A 25,212-nucleotide genomic window follows, 5' to 3' on the forward strand; every position below is an offset into this window, starting at 1 on the left:
GCTCTCTTTCATTTTGTAATTGTGTGTTATTTATAAGAAGCTGTGAGGTCATTGGCTTCCTGTATGAGCCACTTCCTGAAAGCTTTTGTTTTACATGGTAAATCTAAAAATGTGTTTCTTCGAAAAACTCAGCTGTGTTTTGTTTTCTTTTGCTTCTGACTGTCTCCTTACTTTTGCTTCTGCTTCATTGCTTATTGCAGAACGGGATGCATTGTAGGAGTGCTGCAGAGATAGATAGTTCCAAAAAGCCATCACCATTGATAGACTAGGAACAGCTCAAAGCAGTCTGACATGTAGCAGTATTGACTGTCTCAAATGTTAGTAAACTTGTGAGTCATACATAGGCACATAATCAGGTTACATCTAACATAAGCAAAACCTGAACTAGCAGAACTATTCAGCGCATTGTATTCATGTTCAGTTCTAAATGTCTAAGGGGCAGCTTTTTCTGTGCAATGCTGTGGTTGAAATTACAGGTTTTCTTTTAAGGTTCTCATACAGCCAGTGATTTCTGAATGCTTGGTTTTTAAAAGAAACCATTAAACTTCATCAGACTTCAAGGGTTTGGCAATAAAAGGAGACAAGGTGTGTATGTGTGTGTGAAAGAGAGAGAAAGGAAGCGAGCAGCCATGCTTTATTATTCTGTGATGATACAATCAATAATGTTCTATGGTTAAAAAAAAATAAATTCAATGAAGTCCATGCATTTTAAAATGTTGAAGTATAGTCATAAGAGAGCAATGTAAAATGAGCTTTAGCAGGTAAGTTTGTGTGTGTGTGTGTGTGTGTGTGTGTGTGTGTGTATGTGTATGTGTGTGAAGATGAAGAGCTCATCTCTAGGAAGAATTAGAATTCCAAGGTAGTTTAGAAGAATTGTCTGTTTTTAGTAACTTGGTTTTTGGGTTGAAAAACATGTATGATTTTTAAACGCAATATATATACAGTGTATGGGTCACCTATTTAACTTCTTTCACTTTGCTAAGCAAGGCTAATATCTATACTAGTAGAGTAAAGAGAACCTAGAACAGCTCTGTAAATAAGTACTTTGGTCTATAAATGATCTGAAGTTTTAAAATGTATGAACATACAGAGCTTCTGTTGAAAAAAGCAGAACCTCATGTCACTTTGAAGGTGCAAGAAAAACAAGGGTTGGTTTTGTGGCTAATTATATACTTGCTCAATTCAGATGAGGTATTTTGTTTAATGACTATCAAAGATAATACTGGAACTTGCTAAGCTTCACATAAGTAATAGCTTTGGGAGAGCCTTAAAAATACAAATGCTTCTAAAATAAATGAACAGTTGCAATAATTTGGTTTTTTTTTCCTTTGCCAATCAGCACACAGTTTTATAACAGCAATAAAGTCGTTCTTACATCTCCATCAAGCCTTGCTGCCTGTTAGCAATATTCCTGTCCAATACATGGTAATTTTATCGGTTATTAGCACTTGTCAATAGCTCGTCCATCATAAATCTCACATCTCCCAAACTGTCTGCTCATACCAGAATCAGTTTGCAGATAACTAAAAATACCGTTCAGACCTCAGCTTCGTGTGGCTTCAGTTGCTGTTGGATGAAGAACGAGACTTAAATTGACTCGAGATAGCCATGTTTGGTGTTCTGCTGATACTTTTCCCCTCTCTTTTCTTGTGGATGCGGAGAAGTGGAAGCAATGCCTGTGTCAGTATGTTCTTAATCCTGAGATTGATTATTGAAAAATTTCTCTCCTAATGTGAAGGTGCTGATGTTATTGAGAACTGTGGGAGCGTGTGTTTGTTTTATATTTGACTCTTAACTTCACCTTAGTTGTTTCAGTTTGTGTCTCTTAATGTGAGGCGCTGATTTACTGCCCTGGTATCATAATGCAATCACTGCACTGTCAGATTGGTGCATGATTTTGATCAGTTCTGAGAAATAAATAACAGATAGGAGAAACCAGTGTGGTTAGACTGAAACGACGTGCCTGATTGTCAGATGTCAGCTCCAGGTGGACCTCTTCAGGATTTGTTGCATTCCTCTTTGTCTTGGTGTTGTCATTCCCAGATTCCCTTTACAGGTGAGTGCTTAATTGAATTAGTTCTTACCAATTCTCTGTCCAGCCTATGATCTAGTCACTCAACTGGGGAAAAAACTCAGGATCATGAGGATGAGCTGCGATGACCTGTGATAGAAAAGGGTTTGGTTTAAGCAACCTGAGTCTTTGGGCTGTGATACACGCTGACATGTGTACATCTGCTTTGTAGAAATGGAGTTGGAATTCCAGAATCTTAAGTGATTTCTGTATTGGAGGAACACTGTGTTTTTTGATACTTAAAATTGTTTTGGGGATGATAGCTGGGCAGGTAGACTTAACTGAAAATTGGGTTAGAATCAAATTCTTTGTTTTATGTATTGCTTAAAACATAGGAAGAAAGCCTGAAGTACTTTGCAAAATGATCTTCAGTATCAATATCTTCAGTATGCTTTTCTGAAATTTTCTCAGTTTTAAATTTGGTGTGGAATAATTACTAACCATCTTTATTAACATCTTTATTAAGGAATATTTTTACTGTATTCCTAACTGCGTAGGCACTTGTAGAACTTGTGGAGATTTTGCTTAGGTCACTAAGTAAGGGTAGTAATGTGGCTTAAGAGCTGCAGTCAAGCTGAACCATTATAATTATAGTAGTTAAAAAAAAAAAAAAGTAGTAAACTGAGAGTTGAACAGAAAGGCTCTTAAGAGCACATCACTGCAGTTTCAGATAGCTATCACTAGGAGGACACACAGACCACGACATTAAGGAGCTACTTGTTTACCTCCTCGTATTAACTGGTTTGATGCTAGTTTATAAAATCCAGGAAAGTACATGGTGAAAGGTGGCTGAATAATTTGTAATTTGTGGTTTCAGGTATTGTTTTACTCAGAGTAGGGAGTTGTGTAACAGAAGAGAAAGGAGTATGATAACGTTTGGAAATCTCTCGGTGCTCGCTTTGTCACTGAATCAGCAGAATGCTTGTGTGCATATGCCAGGCAGTAATTGATGACATGTAGGTGGAAGTGAGCTTTTTTTCATTGGTTACTGTCGAGTTTTCTATGCAGTAATTTCTAACACCTTTTTATGGTATGGATGCTTCTGTTGGGCAGGGTGCTGTGTAAGATGGATCACTGGCTGGGATTTGGTGCAGTGTTTGTTGTCATCTTGGCTAACGTTTAACCTATTTGTGGTCTCACACGGTGTTTGCAAATAGCTTTTCTTTTAGTTGTCTTGTATGTTTACTTAGATTCTGACGTACAGTATCTGTACAGGGATAATAGGCTAATTGATGTAAGTAGTCTGTAGACTGCCCGTGTTGCTGAGGCAAGCTGTTACCTAATAAGGATTTCAGAATCTGACTCTTTCTGTATAGGATCATTATTGATATCACACATGCAGACAAAGATGATAACTGAAGCATATGCTTTAAATAAAATGACACAAGAAAATGAAAAATGGTTTCAAACTTAAAATTAGTGAAAGATTCATGAAAATAACACCAGATGGAGAGAAAAAGAAAGTAAGACAGATTACTAATAAATATGATGTGCTACAGTTACATAGAATATAATCCTGCAGGGCTGCCAGTGCGTGAAATTCATTGTGACTTCTGTAAGAGTTGCTTTGTTACATAAAGTGAAAATACGTCAACTGACTCTTCTGGAATAATACCAGGTATTGCAAAAAAGAGCACAGCCCAGTTTTAGGTAGTTCTGAATTGTTATGTCCCACTGGATCTGGTTAGAACAGAGTTTTGAGAAGGAGGTGTTATTTATGGAATTAATACAGTTTTACATCTCTGGATTCATGTACTTAATTTGCTCTGAGACATTTTCCTCAGAATTGCAGCTGGTTTCTATTGCTGAGTTTTGTAAGACTCAGCAACACAACCACTCTGTCTCCCTGCAAGAACACTTGAGTCTGGGACTGTTGCATGGATGCTTTGTTGAAACTTGTGTTTAAATAAACCTGTTCACTTCTTGCTCATTCTGTGTTAATCATAGTTTGTTTTCATGCATTTGTTGGTTCTTCAAGTATTGCTTTGATTCCGAGCAGAGCTTGTTTTATTTTCTTACTAGCAATATTTTTGTCCATCCATTTCTACTCTTCCAGCTAGTTGACTTCATTATTTTATTGTGGGAATCAATCTTTTTTGTACCACGAAATCCTGGTGTGCTGCTTCAGGCTCTTAATGGTCAAAAAGCAAGAGCCCAGCTGGCTTCTGTTTGTTACCTGTGCTCTGTGGGTAGGACTGGGCACTGTGCAGATCTGAGGCTTTAGCACCCTGGACCACGTACATCTTTCTAATTTGAGTTGAATTACAGGTTCATCGAGGCATCTCTTTTTCTGGAACACTTTTGTTAGGGGGTCTGCAGAGATATTCTTTTATTTTCAGAACTTTCTAGAAGTCTGGAGTAGGACTTAGCAAAATGCATCAGGTGACATCTGGTTTTACCTGTCAAGCCTTCTCATGCTGTCTTTAGGATTTCTGTTTTAAAGATCCTGCTCTAAAACTAATCCAGAATATTCTGTATAACAATTGAAGTAAGAATGGAAACTGCATAATACTACTTACCTCATTAGAGACCTGTAGCATTTTTTTCTAGCTATAATTTTGGAAAGAAAATGCTAGGCCTTGAAGGTGAAGATGAGGGCCTGTGTGGGAGCTGCTGAGTTCAGTCTGAACCACTGATTGAGCACCTGGGGAAAGGACCCGGTCGGCACTGGGAGCACAGGTGAAGCACATCATTCAGCTGTGACTGGAAGGGGTGGAGCCTGGCTGCACCTCTCTTAGTCCTCATTTAAGGGCTGACTGCCACTAAAGAAGGATCTCTTTCTGAAAATCTCTTCTTGGTGAAGCTTTCCCCTGCAAATCTAGAATCTTCTGATATGGGTGAGCAATCTTCTTCCCTTCTTTATAGTACCTCTCTGTTGTGCTAGTCTTTTTGTTATCACACCTTTGTTGTAATGTCTTTCCCATTGTATTGGTCTATCTAACTGCTACAGGCTCCTATTAAGGATTGATCTAACCAGAGCAAAGACTTAAGGTCTGTTTAATGTTAATGGGAAGAGTGAGGACCAGACCACAAGACTTCATGAACTGAAAATGCTCAAAAGTTACCTACCGTTTTTTTCCAAAAGTTGGATGAAAATGGTGTATCCTGAAGAGTTGCATTGGACTAACTGAATGAGACGAGCTGCTTTTAGAATGAATAAATGCTTGAGTATAGCTATTATTCTACCAGAGTATTTACAAAGTGAGCAATTACAGTATAACAGTGTGTATTCTCAAAATGCAGTATTACGTTGGTAGCAAAGCAGATTTTTTTTTTTTTCCTACATCCTTCAAAATAGAAAGGAAATAGCTTGCTGCGTTACACTGAATTACAAGGCTTTATTTGTTTAGGTTTTTGTTTAACAGCGTAGTAGTTTTTAACCTTTGACTGAATGTGGGTTTTTTGGAACCCATTCAAGGATTTACATTCAGATAATCATTCAGATTTGGAGAGAGTTACCAGAACAGATCAATACAGAAGTCCTGTTTTGTGAGTAACATCAAATGGAAGAATATCACATCAGTTCAGCTGTGAGGCTCACAGATTCACAACTGATGCAGGCTTGGAAGAAGGGTCAGGGCAGAGAAGGCAGAAGAGAGCAAGAGGTTAAAGCAGGTAACCAGGCTGGTGGGCAGATTTCTTATAATGAAGCAGTGCGGATGGCAGTACTACTATATTAGTTTTTAAAATGCAGCACTTTAGGATACTCTATGCATTCATCACTAGGAGTGCAGTCAGATGTGAAATTCTAATTTTTGCAGCTTTTAGACTCTTATTACATCAGATCTGCTAGACTTGCACTTTGCCGCCTATGAGGTGTTGCAAAGAGTAAATAAAGTATGAAGCAGACTTCTCCACTTGGTGTTGGAGCTAAAGAATATTAGGAACTGGAGAAAAGCCTTCTTCATTGAAATGAGGCGTAGGCTGAGAAAGTCTGAGGCACTGAAATAGCAGGTCAGTGTGTATTAGCTTTTCTGAAGCTGATCGCCAAAATCAGAATGTTCCTCTGCAATAGTTGCAGGTTTTTCTGAGAGTATATGGAGTGTACAGTACGCATTCTTTTTTAATCAAAAGATCAAGGGGGGGAAAAAAAAAACAACAACAAAAAAAATGGACTTGTTGTCTTCAGAGATAAAGGGATTTTTATGGTATCATTTCCATAAATAATCAGTTTGTTTTGGTACTTTTGTGTAGAAGTCTGGGAACGCTTGCAGCGTTATTGGGTAACTGTTTCCATCAGAGGATTGCCAGAGTTAGCAGCATCGTGTCTGTGGTGAAGGTGAACTGAATTGGATCATGGTACCGGACTGGTGTAGGGTTTGATGTGGCTTCCCTCTTACTGCTGGTGTGTGCTACTGTAACCCTAACAGGCAGAGCAGTTTGGATCAAATTTCTAGGGCATATTCTTCTTTTATCTTTCTCAAAGGTTCTAAGGATAAGTGGAGTTTCTGGTACTATGTGTTACGGATGGTTACTGCATTGGGATGATAAAAACTGGGATGAGATGGGTAATGACAATGAGCTGTGCATTGTGGAGTTGTCGGCACATGATGTTTTGCTTTGACCAAAGTGGTTTCCTGTTACAACAAACCAATTTCAGTACCAAAGGGTGTCTGTGCTGTCTGCCTCGTCATCAGCAGTTTGGAGTTTGAGAAAAGAAATAAATATTCTTCTGTAGGTAACAGCTTTGCTTGAGTGAATCTCATGTGCAGTTCTGATAGGAAAATCAGAGGTTACGTAGAGATCTTTGGGTTTGCAGTAGAGTATTTGTGTGCTTGGTCTTTAGGTGTCTTATGGGAAATGTGTAATGTTGTTACCAAGCTTAGTTTATTGAAGATGAAAAGTGGTTGAACTGATGTGAAGGAAGTCTTCCTTTATCGACATGATTTGTCTTCAGCAGCTTCTGGAAAGCGTGAGTGTGTCTGTAGATGTTTTGTAGGCAGCATCTGCAGGAGCCATTTTCAGGGCCTTGTTTCTGTTGATTTGCTTTAGCTGGTGCCAGTCTCTTGAATGTGATCGTAACAATCCCGTCATATTCCTTAGTTGTAAGTAGGAACAGTAGAGGAAAAGAGGGAGAAGAAAGGGATGACCAGAGTGCTCCATCCCTGTGTGTTACAAAAGCATGCGTAGGAATTGGGTACCTGTGGGTCAAAATGTTCTTTATATTCCACAGTCATTAGTTTTAAACACAGTTTTGATGTAAAGCTAGGCAGCCCTGCCTGCAGCAGAAGGGGTTGGAGCTTAATGATCCTCGAGGCCCCTTCCAACCCAAGCCATTCTGTGAGTCTCTTCTAGTGTGAAAGTCAAGTGTTTGTTTTCCCACAGAGAGCTTTACTGAGGAGTTGTCTTTTAGAGTTCTTGGCTACTAATGGTAAAGCTCTGACAGTTTGCTTTTAATCACTGTACTGCCAACAGTTTAATGGAATTATGCCTCTATTTCAAAAGATGTCTTGAGATTTTTTGGAAGAGGATGGTGGCTGACATAAATATACCTAAAACAGGAATAGAAGTGTGCTATTTCTGGAATAGTTCAGGATATTTTTTTTTTCTGTGGAATATTTGAAGCTGTTATATCACTAACAGGAATGACAAGCTATGAAGTTTCAATGGGAGTGCTGAGATCAGACTTGATAGCTCAGTTGAGAAGTCAGACCCCTCCTAGATTGCAGATGAAGGTTAGCAGGGTGTGCATCAGATCAGCGTGGGATTTATTTGTGGCTCAAATATTCAGCAACATATTAATTATAATTCTTTGTGGAAAAAAAACACTGGAGTGGAGTTACTTTGAGTAAAATCTAAGGAACTTGAATACAAGTAATAAAATATTTACAAGAGTAGTATGGGGTACTTCATTCTCACAGCATTGTGTGTTTCCCAAACATGTTATCTTTGTGTGTGTAACTACAAATATATTTGAGCTACAAGAAAAAAATAAAAAAATATTAAAAAATGAAGGGGTAAACTCTTGGATGAGCTACTTCTAGGACATGATGACCTATTTGTAGAGGTAAGCTTTGTAACTTCAGAACGCTTCAGGCTGACCATCCTTCCTTTCATACGGTGGTGTGGGTGGTCACAGGTAGCTTTGTTTGAAGCACTGACATCCCATCGTGCTGTTTGTGCACTTTGCCTGGTCATGATCACCCAGCTGCTGTGGATGTAAGGATCAGATGAGGCAAACTGCTATATATAGAAGTTGTACTCCACTGCCTTTGTAATTTCTTGTCCAAGGGCTTTTTTTTTTTTTTTGCTGTTTTCTGGTTATGTACAGAAGACTTAGCAGTTTCAGGAAGCAAGACTAGTTGTGATGGTGTGTTTCTCTTCTGGAATGATGGAATACCATCTTTCAGTGGAGTGTTGAGATCAGGGTAGGAGGGCAGAAGGCTTTTGTTCTCTGTATTGTTTTCTTGCCTGAAGACCAGGGTTAGCATGTCTTTAATATTCTGGGCATCTATGTATTATAACGTTGATACTAAAATATGAATCATATCTTTTTGCTAAGGATTTCATTTTTGGGGATGAGAGCATGGCTGTTAGTGCCTCAAAATTGCCTAGAATCCTGCAGTTGCCAATGAGATTGATCCCTCCAGGTCCCAGATGTGGAACAGCAAGGTAGATGAATGTCACAGACTCTTTACAATCAGAGGAGGGCTAGTGTAGGATATGTAGGGGGTGGCTTCTCATTTTTCTCATGTAGAGACTGAATTTAGCAGAGGAAACCACTGACTCTTTTAACTTGATCCCTGTTACTTATGAGGTAACCTAGACAGCTGGCTTACATGTGGACACCTATATTGTTAAGAAGTGAGATAAATACAATCCAGGTGATAAGTGTGTTTTGATTATGTTGCTTTGTGAGAAATCTCAATTTCTATCAGTATGTCATGATGTTTTTCTGTGGAATCCTGTAGGATCCAGGGGTCTTCTGTCTTTTGGAATGGATACGTGCTAAAACAGGCTTTTGCTGAGAAAATGGGCAGAATGGAGAAATATTATCACACTTCTTGTTTTTCTACTGCAGATTCATCTTGGATTTCTCTCAGTTTGTGTGAATTGAACAGGAGAGTGTGTTGGACCAGAAAAATCTGTTCCATTAAACTCTAAAAACAGAGCATCTCTGTCTGTGTATCTGTCTCCATCGCTGTGTCTTTAAATTAATCTCAAAGATAATATTGACAGATTTTGTTCTGTTATTGTAATCAAATTTTGTAATGCGGTTAGATGCCTGTCTTAAAGTATTCATATAGATTGATTAAAGAGATGCTGAGTTATGGGACTGCATTCCTGACGTTTCCAAATTATTCTGCCATCTCTGGAAGTGCCGTCCACCGTTGAAATAATACAGAGAAAAGTTGAATTGTGTTAGTGAAGTAAATGTGTATCTAGCTAAGCTTTCTTATTACATTTATAATTGTCTGCTGAAGTTACTGGATAGGATCTTGCACTTTTAATGCTTGCACCGAGGCATAAGTTCTAGCTGCCCGTTCAGTTACTTGAATTTTATGTTGGGTGAATGGAGAGAAATGGAGGCCATGGAAAACTCCAGAAACAACTCTTGTCTATGCTCTGCAGTCTGGATTATTCCCACTTTGTTTTTTGTAAATGTAACCACGGTTTCTGGAGAGGAAAGCTAGCAGAATTTTCCATACAAATGTGTATAACAAGCAAGACCAATTTGTGTGGGATACATGCAAAATGAAGTGTTAAGGACTGTGGTTTTCAACTGTCAAGATGCAGAGTTTTTTGGGAGAAGCCCATAACTTACGATAGTAACAGTGTATGCAGCAGAGGTGCAATATGCATGATTTCCAGTAAGTTACACTTACAAGAATACCAAAAGGATTGGCATTAGATCTTGTGATGAACCTTTTTAATTAGCCATGCTGAAAGAGTTCTAAGCCAGTCATAGTAGATGAGAGTTGTAGAATAACTGATCTTTCGGTTAAAGCCTTGTCTCTCTAATTAAAACACGCAGCAGATTACTCCTTGTGCTTCTTCAGACATCTCCTGAGATGGAAAGCAAATGAAATTAAAAACAAATCTGTGCAACTCTTCAGTGCAAAGTGTGATTCGTTAGCTATTTGTCATCAGAATCGGTGTCACTTTCCTGGTTTGATGGTGAGGCTTGAGTTAGGGGAGTGCTCTGGCTGCTCTCAAGAATTGAGTTGCTTCTTGATTATGTTGGTTCTTTAAGAGTTATTTTCTGCACCAGTAGATCTCTTTTGCCAATAGTTTAATTACTGTGGATTATTTTCAGTATCATCCTGATGAAATGGGCGAGCAGAAGGAAACGGAATGGGGTTGTCATGACTACTGTGGTGGGTTTTTAAATTTTTTAGTTTCTGTACTTCCCTTCAAAAATAGTTTTATCTCTGCATTTTTCAGCATGGATTTCACTTTGCTGATTTTTAAATTAATGGTCATAAAGCTGAATCTTCAAGTTTTGCTGGAAATTGCAAAGGATGCAAAGAGATCTATTTTCTTATAAAGGAGAACTGAATTGATTTGAAACAATTTTTTGAGTATTTAACGACATGGTTTTGCATAGAATTTCTCAATAAACATGTGGTTGTATGCCACTGGAAAGAGCTTGACCTCATCTGTTTGACTCCCATGCTTTAGGTATGTTTAGATAGTGATGGGATCCCCTCTGTCTTCTGCAGGCTGAACGGTCCCAGGTCTCTCAGCCTTTCCACATATGGGAGATGCTCCAGGCCCCTCATCATCTAGTAGAGGGGGAGAATTGCCTCCCTCGGCCTGCTGGCCATGCTCTTCTGAATGCATCCCAGGATGCCATTGGCCTTCTTGGCAACAAGGCCCCACTGCTGGCTTGTGGACAGGATCCTGTCCTTCCTGAGAAGGACGAGATGCCCAGGTCCTTCTCAGCAGAGCTCCTCTCTAGCAGGTCAGTCCCTAACCTGTATTGATGTGTGCTGTTACTCCTCCTCAGGTGTAGGAGTCTGCACTTGTTTTTGTTGAAGTTCATCAGGCTCCTCTCTGCTTAACTCTCTAGTATGTTCAGGTCTTGCTGAATGACAGCACAGTGTTCAGGTGTGTCAGCCACTCCTCCCAGTTTTGTATCATCAGCAGACATGGATTTTGAAGAGTAGATTTAGCGATACATATCACTTCTAACCACAGCTAAGGCATGTTATTTTTTCTCAGGGAATTGATTCAGATCTATATTATTCTTCAGCAAAGGGAAGGCTGAAGCAATCTGATATATTTTCAGTCATTTGGGAGGGCAAATTCTTTATGACTAATGAAGCCAGCATATTACTGTAATCCATAAGAATGACTGTCTTATTTTTTTAGGTGCATTTTTGGGCCACAAACAGAGTAGTACACAAGCTGATTCAGTTTACAGTTCTTGCACTGCCATCATCACTGCCATTCATCAGCACTGATTTAACAGGAATCCTTTTACTATGTGGTTAGTACCTGAACAGTTTTATACTGGGTTTGAGGTTAACATATGCCTCTGATCTCTTATGTTTATTCTCTAATAACAGCGGCGTTGCAGCACCACTCTGATTTCCAAGTTAGTTTTAGCTTTTGTTGATGACATAACCAAATCAGCCTATGCTGTGAATAGTTCAGTTTATGCTGTTGTCTGGTTTAAATTAACCCTCGATGAAGTAGCCTATTACGTGAGAAGAATTCCACTTGACCCCAACGAGTGCAGTCAGCATTACAACTTAAACAGTAAAAGAATTCTTCTCATTGTCCTTTGGTTGCTGGTGTCAGTGTTTCCTGTACAGGTTAGTAATCCCAGGTAATTATTACATATGAGTAAAATGTTTTTTCTTATTTTGTATTCTAAAGGAAAATTTTTTCAATGTCTTATGATTTACTATTGTCAAACAGTGCAAAGAACAGGAGGAGAACACCAGTGGATTTTGGTGCTGTCCTGGGTTACCTCCAGTGTAAGGTACAAGCTGTTCATTGTGCTCAGCTTGTCTCAAGTCCCACAACTGAACCACTTGAAAGAGCAAATGTAGAGCAAAGGATGTGAATTTGTACATGTGTACAGGACCTTTTAAAGACTCTTGATGGTTAAGATGCATTAAGATGTAGATGAAGATGTGACGTCTTCGTTTACAGTATATTCTTGTTGGTCTTCTAAATACATAATGCTAAACATGAGTTTAGTGTAATAGGTGACTACCTTTTACCCTCCAAAATTCTTTCACATCTGGTGTATTGATAGTCGTCTTCTCTGCTACCTGCCCTGACCTTGTTGCTTCAGTCCATGTTCTGTCTCTGCATTGGATTTAAATGTACAATTAACCACTGGTGCTGATTGATTCCACTTTGCTTCAGGGAGCTGTTTGTACAGGAAGCAAGGGGAAGAGAATGTAAAAGAATGCTGGTGTCTTGCTCTGTTCCTTCTTGCTCCATTTCTAGTTTCCTGGCAGGTACTGCTGTGTAATGTAACTCCTGTGCTTCAGCGAGTGTAATCTTTATTTTAAAATGAATAATAGAATTTTGGCAGAGGTTGGCAGCACTAGAAATAGACTCCTACATATCCTGAGTGTTTTGTTTTCTTTTTTCCCCAAGGTAGTGTGTGAGTATAGCTATGACTGAGAGAGACTGAAGTATTACGTGGGCACTGGCTGCAGGCAGCACTCTTTATTGCTATGCCCTCTATCACGTCTTCCATCTTTCTTTGCCTTACAGAGTATATAGGTTTAGATATGTAAAGCTTCCTTATTTCAAAATTGTTTTAAATGAGGTCATCTCAGTAACTCAGCAGTTGCATGTATCACTGAAACATGAAGGAAGATAGTCTTGAACTGAAAGCCAAGAGTTCTGATTTGACCCTCCTACTTACTGCTTCTATACATGAGGATTGTTACTCACTGAAGCTGTCTGCTTGTGGCAAGCAAAATTATCTCTCGCTGTGTTCACAGCTGAGAGTTTTGACGAGGTCGGTAACCAGTTCTGGCACAGCATGGCTCTTTCTCCCTCATCACTGCTAGCTTAGAAACAGGAATATGTGGGACCTCTGCTGCTTCCTTTGTAATGAGGTATGAATTCAAGATCAAATGTTAGAACTTGCTCCTATGTGAAGATATCAGATTCAACCCCTAACTGTATTCCAGACAGGAATATCATTAAATTTGACTTGGTTGCTTCCAACTGCTAAAAGCATGCAGACCTGCCAACCAGGGAGAGAACTGAGACAGGCATGCATTTCAAAGATGTAAGGCAGAAGGAAGGATCTGTTGAGTCAGTCAGTCTGACATCTGGGTGTTGTGGGTCATTATGTGTGACTGTCACCCCTGCTGTGAGCTTCGTAGTTCATGACTGACTAAAAAATGTGCAGGCATTTGTTGAAAAACTTTTTCAGAAAGGCATGCTGTCTTATTTTGAAGTTCCTGAAAAATGGAGGTTGAATAATTTGTGTTGTTGGTTAAACGCTTTCTGTGCTTTCTTCTTCTTTGTACTTTTTGCATTTCTAACCTGGGTATGTCTAGCTTCTAGTTTACTGTATCACAGCAATTTTAAGCTGGCATAAAATGGCAGAGCTGCTGAAACAAGCAGTCACTTCCTGCTTTGGTGCCAGCTGGCATGGCTGTAGTGCTGGCCCCTAGTGCTGGCCTGGGCTCTGTACAGCTGTGCAGGGAACCAACTGCAGAACCTGCAACAACACCAGTCTTGTGCAGGGCTGGTTCCAAGATCTGGTTCAGAGCAGAGCTGTGTGAACAAACACAGGTGGAAAAGGGGCAGGAATGAATGGTCAGTGATGAGAAGTGGCAAGCAAAATTACCAGTGAGTTTAGCTGCCTGTTATGATGGCTGTTTCAATAGCAGATGGTGAAGCTGCAGTTAGTTTCAGCTGTTGGTTCTTGGCCATTTCGTGCTAGAAATAATCATTACAATGGTGGCTCATGTTGTTTCTGCATCTGTGGCTTGGTCCTCGTGGTTTTAACATCATGACTTTACAACCATGCATAAAATAACCACATCTGTTATTTCAGCATATGTCAGAACTCTGAAAGAAATGAAAAAAAAAAAAAAGCAGTTTAGAAGCAAATGTTGTCTAAGTATTGCATTGATAAGTATTAATATGTGTTGTGGTGACACTCGGAAAAGATTTTGGACAATCTTTCTATGGGCTTCATGTGAAGCAAATTGGTCTCAATCTCAGCATGTTGAAAGAGCAAATTCACAGTATGTCAGAACTGTATTTAATATGTTAAATATATTTTTATTCTTTTGTATTTATACATATATAAATCTTCCAAAAAATAAACTCAGTATTTAAGATATAAATGGCTAGTTAGTAGGTAATGGGAAGCTGTAAGACACAGTATTGAGCTAGGCCTTGTAGCTGATGAGCTATGTCTGAAGCAGGCAAACTTCACAGTAGATATAAAGCGTTACAGGCTCTCTGCTGAATCTTTGCATCTCTTCTTAGAGTGTCATTGACAGCTCTCACTCCATAAATATTTCGTCATGCACTGTACTAATAGAAGATCATCAACCTTTATGAATCTGAAAGAGACATTTGTTGTGATAATTGTTGAGTTTTCATCTGTAGCCCGAGGAATGAGTCTGTGAGAGCTGATGAGATGCCTCTGAGGGTCCTAAGGAAGCTGCTGAGAGGATCTATTAAGCCACTGTCCATCATGTTTGAGAAGTTGTGGCTGTCTGGTAAAATTCCACTGATTAGAGAAGTGGAAGCATAGCTCCTTTTTTAAAGCATGGCTAAAAGACCTGGGAAATGATACGGCAGTCAGTCTCACCTTATTGATTGGTACTGGAAGTTTTGAAGAGCAAGGTCCCAGGAACAAGTCAAGCTCAGCAGAATTATTCAGTGGATGGTGGAATGGCTCCAGGCCTTGGACTGTGACTGGAAAACACTGAACAGTTCATCATTATGCATACTCTCATAGAATGTCCTGAATTGGAAGGAACCCCATAAGGGTTTCTCTGAATTCAGCTCCTGGCTCCAAACAGGACCACTCAAAAACCCAAACCCTGTGTCTGGAAGCATTGTCCAAATGTTCTTTGAACTCCAACAGCTTGGTGCTTTGAGCACTGCCTGGGGAGCATGATCCAGTGCCCAGCCACCCTCTCCGTGAAGCTGTAGCTTGCAGTGAGGTCTTCCCTGATGGCCTGTGACCAATGACTGTGGTGTCTTTCATATGTTTTTCAGTAACTCAACAGAATGAATGATCTTCAGAATTTCTCTAGCAATGAAGTGAGATTGATGGGTCTGCAATTACCAGGGTTGTATTTCTTACCTTGCCAGCTTTTGGTTGACTGGGAAATCCATCCCCACGATTATTGAAAATGAAAACAGTCAGATTGTGTGCTAGTCTTCTAGGGTGTCAGATGCTGATGTTTTTTTCTATATGTGGAAAAAACCTAATGCAGATACTGCTGAAAGTATAGACTGTTTTGGTTTTTTTTTTTTTGGCATTGTCTAAACATGTTCTGTGTTTGTATTGATGTTTACCAGTGACTCTCTCTGTAATGAAAGTTGTTGCATAAAAATACGTGCTATGTTTTCTTCTGCAAAGGTTCCAGCTCTGTTTAGGCAACAGTGCTGATGAATGGAGTCTGGCACTATTTCTTGCATTCTCTCTGTTCAGTGTGCTGATACCATATCACCATATCATAGTGCAGTTTGAGTTGGAAGAGACTCTTTAAGATCATCTAGTTCCTACTTAGGTTGCTGAAACCCCCATCCGTATCCCTTCAGTGCAATTAACTCTAAACGCTTGACTTAAAAATCTTTTCCTTTTGTGGTTCGTTTGGTTTTAGATAACCTGACTGTCTGTTACTTTACTGCCTTTGACTTCACAGGTTCTCCAACTAGACACAGACTGCCTTTCACATCCATTGCAACTGAGAAACAAAGCTGTAAAGATATTTTGCAGGAGTACTTTGTTCTTCATCCTTCCTTCTTGCATAGGGGCTCCGAACAGCCCAGTTCACTGGAGGTCCTACCACTGCTTTGGAGCTTGAGGAAGCCACTTCACTTGAAGTCTGACTGCTTGCCTGCATATCTGCAACTCAGGCTTTTTTGCTGTGGTTATCTCAATTGGTCTGTCTTAAATAAAGCTTCCCAGCGGTGCCCACATGCAGTTGTCTGAAGGATGTTTTGCTGCTGCTCCACTTGTTCAGTTTTCTTAGCTTCTACTTGACAAGCCTCCCAGCTCTGTTAGCTGTCTGCTCATTTCTCGTTGTGTGGTTGCTGGCTGGTAGGTGGTGTTCTGCATTGATGCTCCAGACAAGGTGCCTCACGTTCTGATCAGTCTTTTTGTACCTATTTTCTTGTTGAATCTTTTGAAAAACTTTCTTGGGTGGAAATTTCAGGCCACCTGTGAATTCATAGGGGAAACTCCCATATTTCTCATTTAAAACTCTCAATTAAGGTTTTTGTTGAAGGCAGAAATGGGTGACTCTTGTTCATATTAGATTTCTGTGTTCATTGTGTAGATGCACGTTATCTGGTGCAGCTGTAAAATGGCAGTGCTGTTGCGATCTTCACTTAGTGAGGTATAGTTTCAAGAAGGCTTTGCAGTCTAATTTAGAAGTTGTACTTTGGTATAATTTGGGAGAGATTCCTTTGTATTTACTTTTTTTAACTTCATTTTACTTGGAGGTAAACCCTGAAAATTGCCATGTTAAAGAGCAGGTAACTTTCATGACAATGTCGGGTCTTTTCCCAGAAATAGGTGAGAATAGGGTTTCTGGGCAGCCATAAAGCTTTTCAGAAGATTGCTGCTGTTTCTCATTATATTTCAAATAGAAACATGTAAACTGACAAGCTTTCTCAAAGGTATCCAGTTTCACAGATCTTGCTAAAATAGCATTTGACTCTCCTTAGCGTAAAAGTAAATGATGTAAGAGGAGTTAATCAGTAAACATTGTTGAAATGAACAGTTTGTGTTTTTTCCTTTTGAGGACTCTTAAATGATGAATTATTACTGCGACTTTACTCAACTACTTCTGGAGTCGTTGGGAGCTTTAACTTCATTTTTCGAGGAAACCTGAAAGGCTCACTCTAACTGCAGTTGCTTTGTACTGAATGTATGATCTGTGATGTGTGCATTTTAAAAACATTCAGAACACGCAGTAAAAAGAAAGTCTTGTACTCAGTAAAAGCTTTGTGTGTACTTCAGGTGGTAAAAGTACAAGCATTGTGCCTGTTCTTAACAGTTTTGTGCTTTTCAAATCTTGTAGACTTGAAAAGAAATCATTCTGTAAGTAGAGAAACGGGTATTGAGTACACAGTAAAAGATGGTCAGATTTTTCTGAACTCAGTGTAGAGCTGTGGATAAAACCAAGAGCAAAACAACCTGCTTTGCATTGTAGACGTGATGGTAGCTCGAGCACAGTTTGCTTGTATGAGCTAAACTCAGTTTTCAAAGAGGAAAAAGGGAATTGAGAATCAGATCCTGTTCATTAAGTTCTGGCATTCTGACTCTCCTTGGTTCTTCTTTGAAGACCCTGATGCAGCACTGCATTTGAATTAACTTTATCTGTGTTGCTAGCCTTGTTGCTAACTATGCTGGGATCGGGGGTTCCCTGTTCGTGCTGCTCTGGCTGCTGTCTTCACCATCATGGGAAAATCTCTGTTGGTGGAAAATTGGCATTCCAGGAGAGCATTTGAGAATATTTCTAAGGAGCTCCTTTTCAGGGTATAGGGTAGAGAAGAGGGTTCCAAAATAAGTTTTTAGAGGAAAAAAAGACAAAGCTTTCAAGACCGTTATTAGAACCTTGGAATGGAGTTACGTCACGAGTTGATACATGAGCTCCGTCAGCTGCTACAGGTAAAGCCTTCAGAATTCATCTTTTTGAGAACTGTTTTTAGAAGGCTGTAGGATTTAAGTCAAGGTAAAACAGGCCTTGCAGCGCAAGTTTGAAATCTTGGTCTTCTGTTCTGAGTGTAAGGCAAATGAAAGTGGGAGGGTTTAGCACCTGTTGAGAACTGCATGCTGTGTTTTTTGGGAGCATCTTGCTAAGTGGGTGAAAAGGACTAAAACTGAGGAATTGGTCATGTAATGAATCTTGTTCAGAAGAAAAACAAATACGCTTAGGATTGACTTTGTAGCAGAAATTTTGTCCTCCCTATAAACAGCAGAATCACAGAATGGTTTGGGTTGAAGAGACCTTTCAGATCATCTAGTTCCAGTATCTTAGCTATAGGTAGGGACACCTCCCACCAGACCAGGTTGCTCAAAGCCCCATCCAGCCTGGCCTTTTACACCTCCAGGGAGGTGGTATCCACAGCCTCTCTGAGCAACTTGTTCCAGTATCTCACTAACCCTAATCCTTCATAATAGCTCGTCTGAATCTCCCTTCTTCCAATTTAAAGCCACTTTCCCTTTGCTTTGTTGCTACATGCCTTTATGAAAAGTCCCCCCCCAGCTTTCCTCTAGACTGCCTTCAGGTACTGGAAAGCCACTATAAGGATCTCCAGAGCCTTCTCTTGTCCAGGCTGTAAAGCCCCAGCTCCCACAGCCTGTCCTCGTATTGGAGGTACTCCAGCCCTCCGACCATCTTCGTGGCTGTTTTCTGGACCCACTCCAACAGCTTTGTGTTCTCCTTGTCTTGGGGGCTTCAGAACTGGATGCGGTACTCCAGGTGGGGTTTCACAAGAGCAGAGTAGAGGGGCAGAATCACCTCCCTCACTCTGCTGGTCACACTTCTCTTGATGCAATCTAGGATGATACGGTTGGCCTTTTGGGCTTGAAGTGCACATTGCTGGCTCACATTTAGTCTTTGATCAACCAACAACCCCAAATCCTTCTCCTCTGGGCTGCTCTCAGCCATTCTCTACCTAACCTGTATCTTTGCTTGGGATTACCCCAAGCAGTAGGGCGACCTTGCACTTGGCCTTTATATGGGAACTGTTGAGTCATGGCCTGAACTACTGGTTGAGCACCTGGGGAAAGGACCCAGTCAGCCCTGGGAGCACAAGTGAAGTCAGTTCATAGTATAAACTACCTAGCCTAGAGTTAACAAATATGCTCTTAGGACTTTCAAGTATCTTGTTAGGGAAAGGTGGGGTCAAATCCACATCCATGTTTCTGTTACTGGAGGTCATGGCAGGCAATTTGCAAAGCTGCAAGTCAAGTGAGGCCTTGAGAAATCACTGTCACTATGGATCTATTAACAGAGGCAGTCTCTGGGTGCAGAGGTGATCGTTTGCATGATGGATGATTTTACTGAAACTATTTTTAGATAATTAAATTTATTTGTTAACAAATGGATAACTAGAAAACATTGAAAATTCATTCTGGTCAAACTTTGACCAGTGATAGAAAGTACAGCTTTTAGATTCTGCAGGGTGGGTGTGTGCATATGTGTATGTATGCAGAATTTGATGCTTTGCTGGGGTTGTAATTGTGTTTTAAGCAAACAGAACTCTTCCGGTTTTAAAGCCTAAATGAAGTTTGGAGCAATTAGCTGTATGATACAGAATAGGATGATTCAGCATCCATGGTGGGATCTATTATAGTTAACTCTATTTTTATTTGAAGAAAAACAATAGCAGTGAGTTTCAGGCAGTTTGAGCAGATGCTAAGGGAAACTTCTATTGAAGCAGAGGAAAATCTCAAATAGCTTGATTTTTGAAAGCTGACCTCATGAGCTCCTTCCTTCGTGCTACCTTCCCAAAGCTGTGCTGAGAAGCTACATAAGCAGTATTTCTCTGAAGCCTTGTATACATCTATTGTTAACTGTTCACTTTCACTGAATTGTGTTTTTAAAGCAAAAAGCAATATAGCTCAAGTCCACTAATTTTATCCATCTCTTTCAGGTTTTTCACGACCGTTCTGTTGCTGTAACCACCATGGATGTGAATGCTGTGGTGATAAAGGCTTGCTATTTTCTCATACTGGATTCCTCAAATCCAAGAGCTACTCAGCAGTTTCCAAGGCAACCACCTGTGGAATAATTAAAAAGGATGAAGTGTTAGTGTGCCAGATGCACAGAATTCTTGCCTGGAGAGAGCACTTCGTTTTCAGCTGTTTCAAATGTGATTCTGCCAGCGCAGTTCAGGTAGTGCAATTAAAGAATATTGGTTTATTGTCTGGAGTTACTGAAAGTTTGTGTAAGAGCAGCAGTCCCACTATGACCATTCGGTACTCACTTAAAATGGTCATAGACCTTTCAGTGTTGAATTTTCTGTTCAAATATATTTAAAAAAAAATTTAGGAGAACGATAATGGAAGAGCAATGTGTGTGAACAGTGTAACACATAAGTAAAACATTTGCGTGAACTGTTTTATGGTTTTTGCTGTCTTTACTCACAGATGATTTTAAGCTGGTAAGGACTGAAATGGAGCGTACATGAGTGGAAGCATAAATATAGGAAGTGGAGACTTCATGCCAAGTGCACTGAGATTTCTTTGGCGTTCAGTGGAGTGATGGATATAAAAAGGAGTACAGGAGTGGGTTCACAGCTAAATGACAAAATCAAGGCTGTTTCTTTATCCCATAGCTTACTAAAGAGTGTGCAGTGATTAAGTTGATTTTACTGACGATCAGGTTCAGTTCTGCTCTGGTGAAGCCATAGCTAAAAACATTTTTAAGACAGATTCAGGAGATGAAATGTCATAGTGGACCAGAGGATAAGGAAAAGAGCTCTATTAGAACAACAAAAACCAAAAATGCTGCATTGAGCTCTGAAAGTTTAAAACATTACTACAGAAGTTTATGGAGAGCTCCTAGGCTCTAGATAGAACAGGAATTATTATTTAAGTATTGCGTGTTGCTGGATCTATTTGCTTGTTATATCTTTCTTCTCTGCCAGTCATTCAGGCACATTTGAATAGAAAAATACTGTTCATTTCTGACAATGAAGTTAAATGGAGAAAGCCACATTCACGTTCTTCTCATAGTCAAAATAACTACTCAGTTAAGTTTGGTTACCTAGTTTAATGCTTTTGTATAGTTAGTTTTGGGTGTGATGCTTTTGTGTCACTTATTTTAAGACAAAAAAAATTCTAAATTTTGAAGTAAAAATATTTGGGATACCATCTGGACTTTACATAATAAATTTTTACTGCCAAAATGTTTGTGGGATTCTGTTCGGATGTGGATGGGATTTCACATTCCATGCCTTTTACAGCACAAGAGGATCATTGTTTTTTAGATATGATGGGTCCAAGAAGAAATATAAATTGCTTGATGGCAGCTTTTTGATTTGATGGAATATATGTAGAAGCCCAGTTAACCTAGGAACTATTGTTACCTTTTAGAGCTGTTACAGAATCTCAGAAGCTAATGTTTGTAGGTACAGTCCGAGTGAAACTGTCATCTTAAACCCTAATACTTATTTTGCAGTTCTAGTCTTACTGTTGTCATGGCTTAACTATTAGATTGTTTATTTTGAGATAATGCTTCAGACTGTTTTCTCAGTATACAGCTGAGGGAGGCTTTTCTTTTTAAGGAGAAACTACTGTTTTTACCATATGAAAAAATATTTTGGTGAAGTATCTGCAGCAGGCATGGGGAATATAATATAAAGCTGACATACAGTGCAGGTAGGGGAAAGTATTGTTTGTGTGTATGTATGTACATGTGGATCCAAATCCTTTGCTTTCCAAGAAACATGAGTAACCCTGAAAGATAACGTGTATGCTTGTGGGAGACTGTCCAGATATATGTATGTATATAAGACTATAACATGATAGTTATGTAGCAACTGATTGAAATAAGTCAACAATCCCAGGAGAGAAAAGCTTCATCCTGGACACGTTTTGAAAGCATCTTTGTTGTATCCAAGTACCTCAGTTTTTCTTTTTCCCCTCAAATACTGCGGGTGAGGTTCCTCTCATGAAACGTAAAACTTCCAGGTACTGTTGAAGCTGATGGTGGAAAGCAGGTAGGGAGCTTCAGGGAGGTGCTCAGCTTACACCTTTGAAAAGGACAGCAGCTTCTGGAGGCACATACCTCATACTGTTGATGATTTAGCCCAATAATTAAGCCTCGATGTTTGATACTTCTGGGGGTGTTTATATGTGAATTTCATGTGTGCACACTTTTCTCCACATTTCATTCCTAATCCAGAAATAGATTTGGTGGATGTGAACTTCATTACTGATACAACCCAGTTATTTCTGACTAAGATGACTTACCTTGGCAGTTTTTCCAGACTTTCAGCACCATGGTTCAATATCAAGGGTACTTGAGAGTTTGTTACTGTAGCATGCATTTTTTCATTTTAATAGGAAAAAATGTTAGGCAGCTAGATTGTATAAAAGAAAACAGTGACTGGGCAGAACTGAATTCTTATCTATGAATATAGCTTATATTTTACTGATTGTTATCTCTGAGATTTTATGTGATGGAAAGGGAGTAAAACTTAAAAGCATTGATTTGTTCACTAATTCTGACTTCGTTAAGCGATTATACATGGCAACATAGTTCATTTCTGCAACCCATGCTATTAAGAATTAGTGCTGTTTGCAGCTAGAACAAGTAAAACTTTTTTTCTACTCTTTCTGTAATGAGAGAAATACTGGTCTCCATGTTGGGGTAATATGAGCTCCTTTTGAAAGAAGAAATGTGAATTAGTGATAGAGTAATGCACTTATTAATTGTCTGGTTATTATAGCTCTCCCTCTTCAGTTTCTGTGCTGCTGGTACAACTGTATTGAAGGAGTTGGCTAGACTGTGGTTTTCTAGAAGAGTGACTAAAATACGGGTTGATTTTTGTCATGTAAACAATACTGCTTCCTAGAAAGATAACATTTTCCTCTTGATGCTGGGAAATCAAGGTAATTTTTTGGGTTGGGGGTTTTCAAAGGGAGTTTTCCTTTCTGGCAAGAGGAGTCAGCAGTAAAAATTCAGAGGTCATGGGGAAAAAGGAGGGTTAAGTAGCAAACACCTTCATTTCTTGGGATGGAAACTCCAATAAGGAGTTGACCTTTTTGCCTGGACTTCATCTGGGGCAGCTAATCTCTACTGGATGTTTTAAGATATGTCAGGCTGGTCAAGTACATCAAGCATTTCATTAAAATGTTGTAGAAATGATGTTCAACAGTGATTTCTGGGAGTGTCAGTCATCAGGAGTCTATGTGAAGTCCTATATCTCAAGGTCTTTAGGGCCATATCTTTCTCCTCTGGCTCCTCAAAGATGAGAAGAGAAAATGAAGGAAATTTTCCAGATATGTCAATATAATGCAATATAGGACTTCAGAATTATGTATTTGGTGGAGAGATGGAACACAGCTTTAAACATCTGTGTATTTGCAGTGGGATAGGAAGAGATCAAAACCTGTCAGTTATTCAGGACCTGTGCAAGGTAAAACGATTTTTGGAGAGGTAATAAGTACGAGACTGAAGAGCAGCTGTTCTCATGCACCCATCCAGAGCTCCATTTTTTTCCAGCAGTAGTATAAATAACTGAGTAAATAAGGAGTGCAGGACAGACCAAAACCACATGATTCTCCATGTGCACGCTCTTTGGTTTTCAGACGTTTGTAGTGCAAGGATTTACGGAGCTGGATGACTTTCTTAGCTTACAGGATTTGACTACTGAATTTGTTTAATCTTTCCTTCAAGCCTTAAGAAGTTTTAGCACGTGTCATACTTTGTGGCTCAACAGATTAATGAGCGTGACAACACAGTAAACAAAGGATCATATCTGTTCAAACCTGAATTCCACTTGGTGTCTGTTTCTTGTACTGAAATGGAGGTAAATGACAGATCCCTATTTACTCTCTCCACAATGATCATAATTTTCTAGACCTGAGCTTTCTCTAAGACTCAGTTCAAAGTCTGTTGACTTATCTTTTTTTATCCACGTAGCCTACTTCAAACTTGTTTCAAAGATATTTTGAATTCCACAACTGAATTTCACTGATGTGTTTTAATGTCCAGTCAGGTACATCTTCACAGTGGTTTGTTTGTTCGCTTTTGGTTTTTCCAACTCATTTACTGTTCTGCTACCCAGAATAACTGAGTATCATCAGCAGGCTGTGTTAGCAGTATATACAAAATTGTGCTGAAAGAGGGAAGTTAAGCAATTGAATGAATATTCACAGTACTGAACGTACGGTGGTTTTAGGTGATTTAAGTGTAGGAAGTTACCTTAGCAGCAGAACTATTAGTTGTTCTTGTTTTCTAATGTTAATTGAGCAATTGCCTAATACAGTAACAGGAAAACAAGAGTGCCCATAATGGCTCAAATTAAAAGGACACGTAGCCTAAAATACTTTCCTGAGCATCAGTGGGCAGCTGTACCTTCAGGAAGTGTGCAGAAGGAGGGAATGCAGCTCTGCTTCCCAGGGTAGTCCAGCAGCCTGCTGGAGTCCTGAGCTGTGAGAACATCATCATGGCTTCCATGCATTTCTCTAATATGAACCCCCTTTGTCTTCCTTCAGGTCTTAGAGTTGTGAAGACTATTGATTTTGCATACAGCTCATCTCTGTTAATTTGTGCAGTGCCCTTGCCTCTTGCTCAAGCAGTTATCTCCATGGACTCCATATGGTTTGTCTTCAGCCATTTCTTTGTCAGGCTGAGTAATCTTGCTTAGTATCACCTTTCCTCTTGTGGAAGCTGTTCCTGACTCTCATCAGTGCTGCTTGGCATACTGGTGTCACCCTGTTTCTAAGATGGGAGGAGTAAAGCAGTATGCAGGGCTCAGGGTGCAAACATGGAGCGGATGAGTTAGCATCAAATTGCTGCTGCTTTACTTTGTCTTGGCTCTCTGCATAGTTATTCCTGAAATCCTGCTGCGTTCTGCTAACAACCCTTGTGAAAGCCATGCTTTCATAAGTCTATCGTATTCATAAAGACTTCAAGGTCTTTCTTAATGAGAATAAACTAATTTAGAACCCATCACTTTCTGTGTTACTTGTTTCCTTTTTTTTCCAGATATTGGACCTTGCATTTATCTACTTGAATTTCATTTTCTGCTTTCTTTCCTAGTCATGCTATAATGAGCTGGAAAGAAAGGACTGAGAAAAATGCTTTGACTTACCTAGTGTTTTCTCTTCAGTAGATTTGTGTTCTCACATTTAATAATTTTCAGCGTAATTTATGGTTGCATATTAAATGACAAAGATCTAAGTAGGAGTCCCTTCTCTGTGTGTGTGGAAAGAGAAATGTTCTTAACATGTTAATTAAGTGTTAGTGAGACCTTTCTCCTTATTGTACTGAGGCTGTGTT

At 39.5% G+C, this 25,212-nt stretch overlaps 1 protein-coding gene across 1 annotated transcript in view; it reads left to right on the forward strand.

The window, feature by feature from the left end:
- LOC146545183 (uncharacterized) overlaps window positions 1-25,212 on the forward strand; it is a 99,728-nt gene that overhangs the window by 15,430 nt on the left and 59,086 nt on the right. Inside the window, exon 3 of the mRNA XM_085216835.1 lies at window positions 19,853-20,094. Coding sequence (XP_085072961.1) covers window positions 19,853-20,094 — 242 coding nt within the window. The remainder of the gene's footprint in view (window positions 1-19,852; window positions 20,095-25,212) is intronic.

The sequence above is a fragment of the Meleagris gallopavo genome, chromosome 1 (assembly GCF_905368555.1).
Source record: "Meleagris gallopavo chromosome 1, MGAL_WU_HG_1.1, whole genome shotgun sequence".
Taxonomy (NCBI): Eukaryota; Metazoa; Chordata; class Aves; order Galliformes; family Phasianidae; genus Meleagris; species Meleagris gallopavo.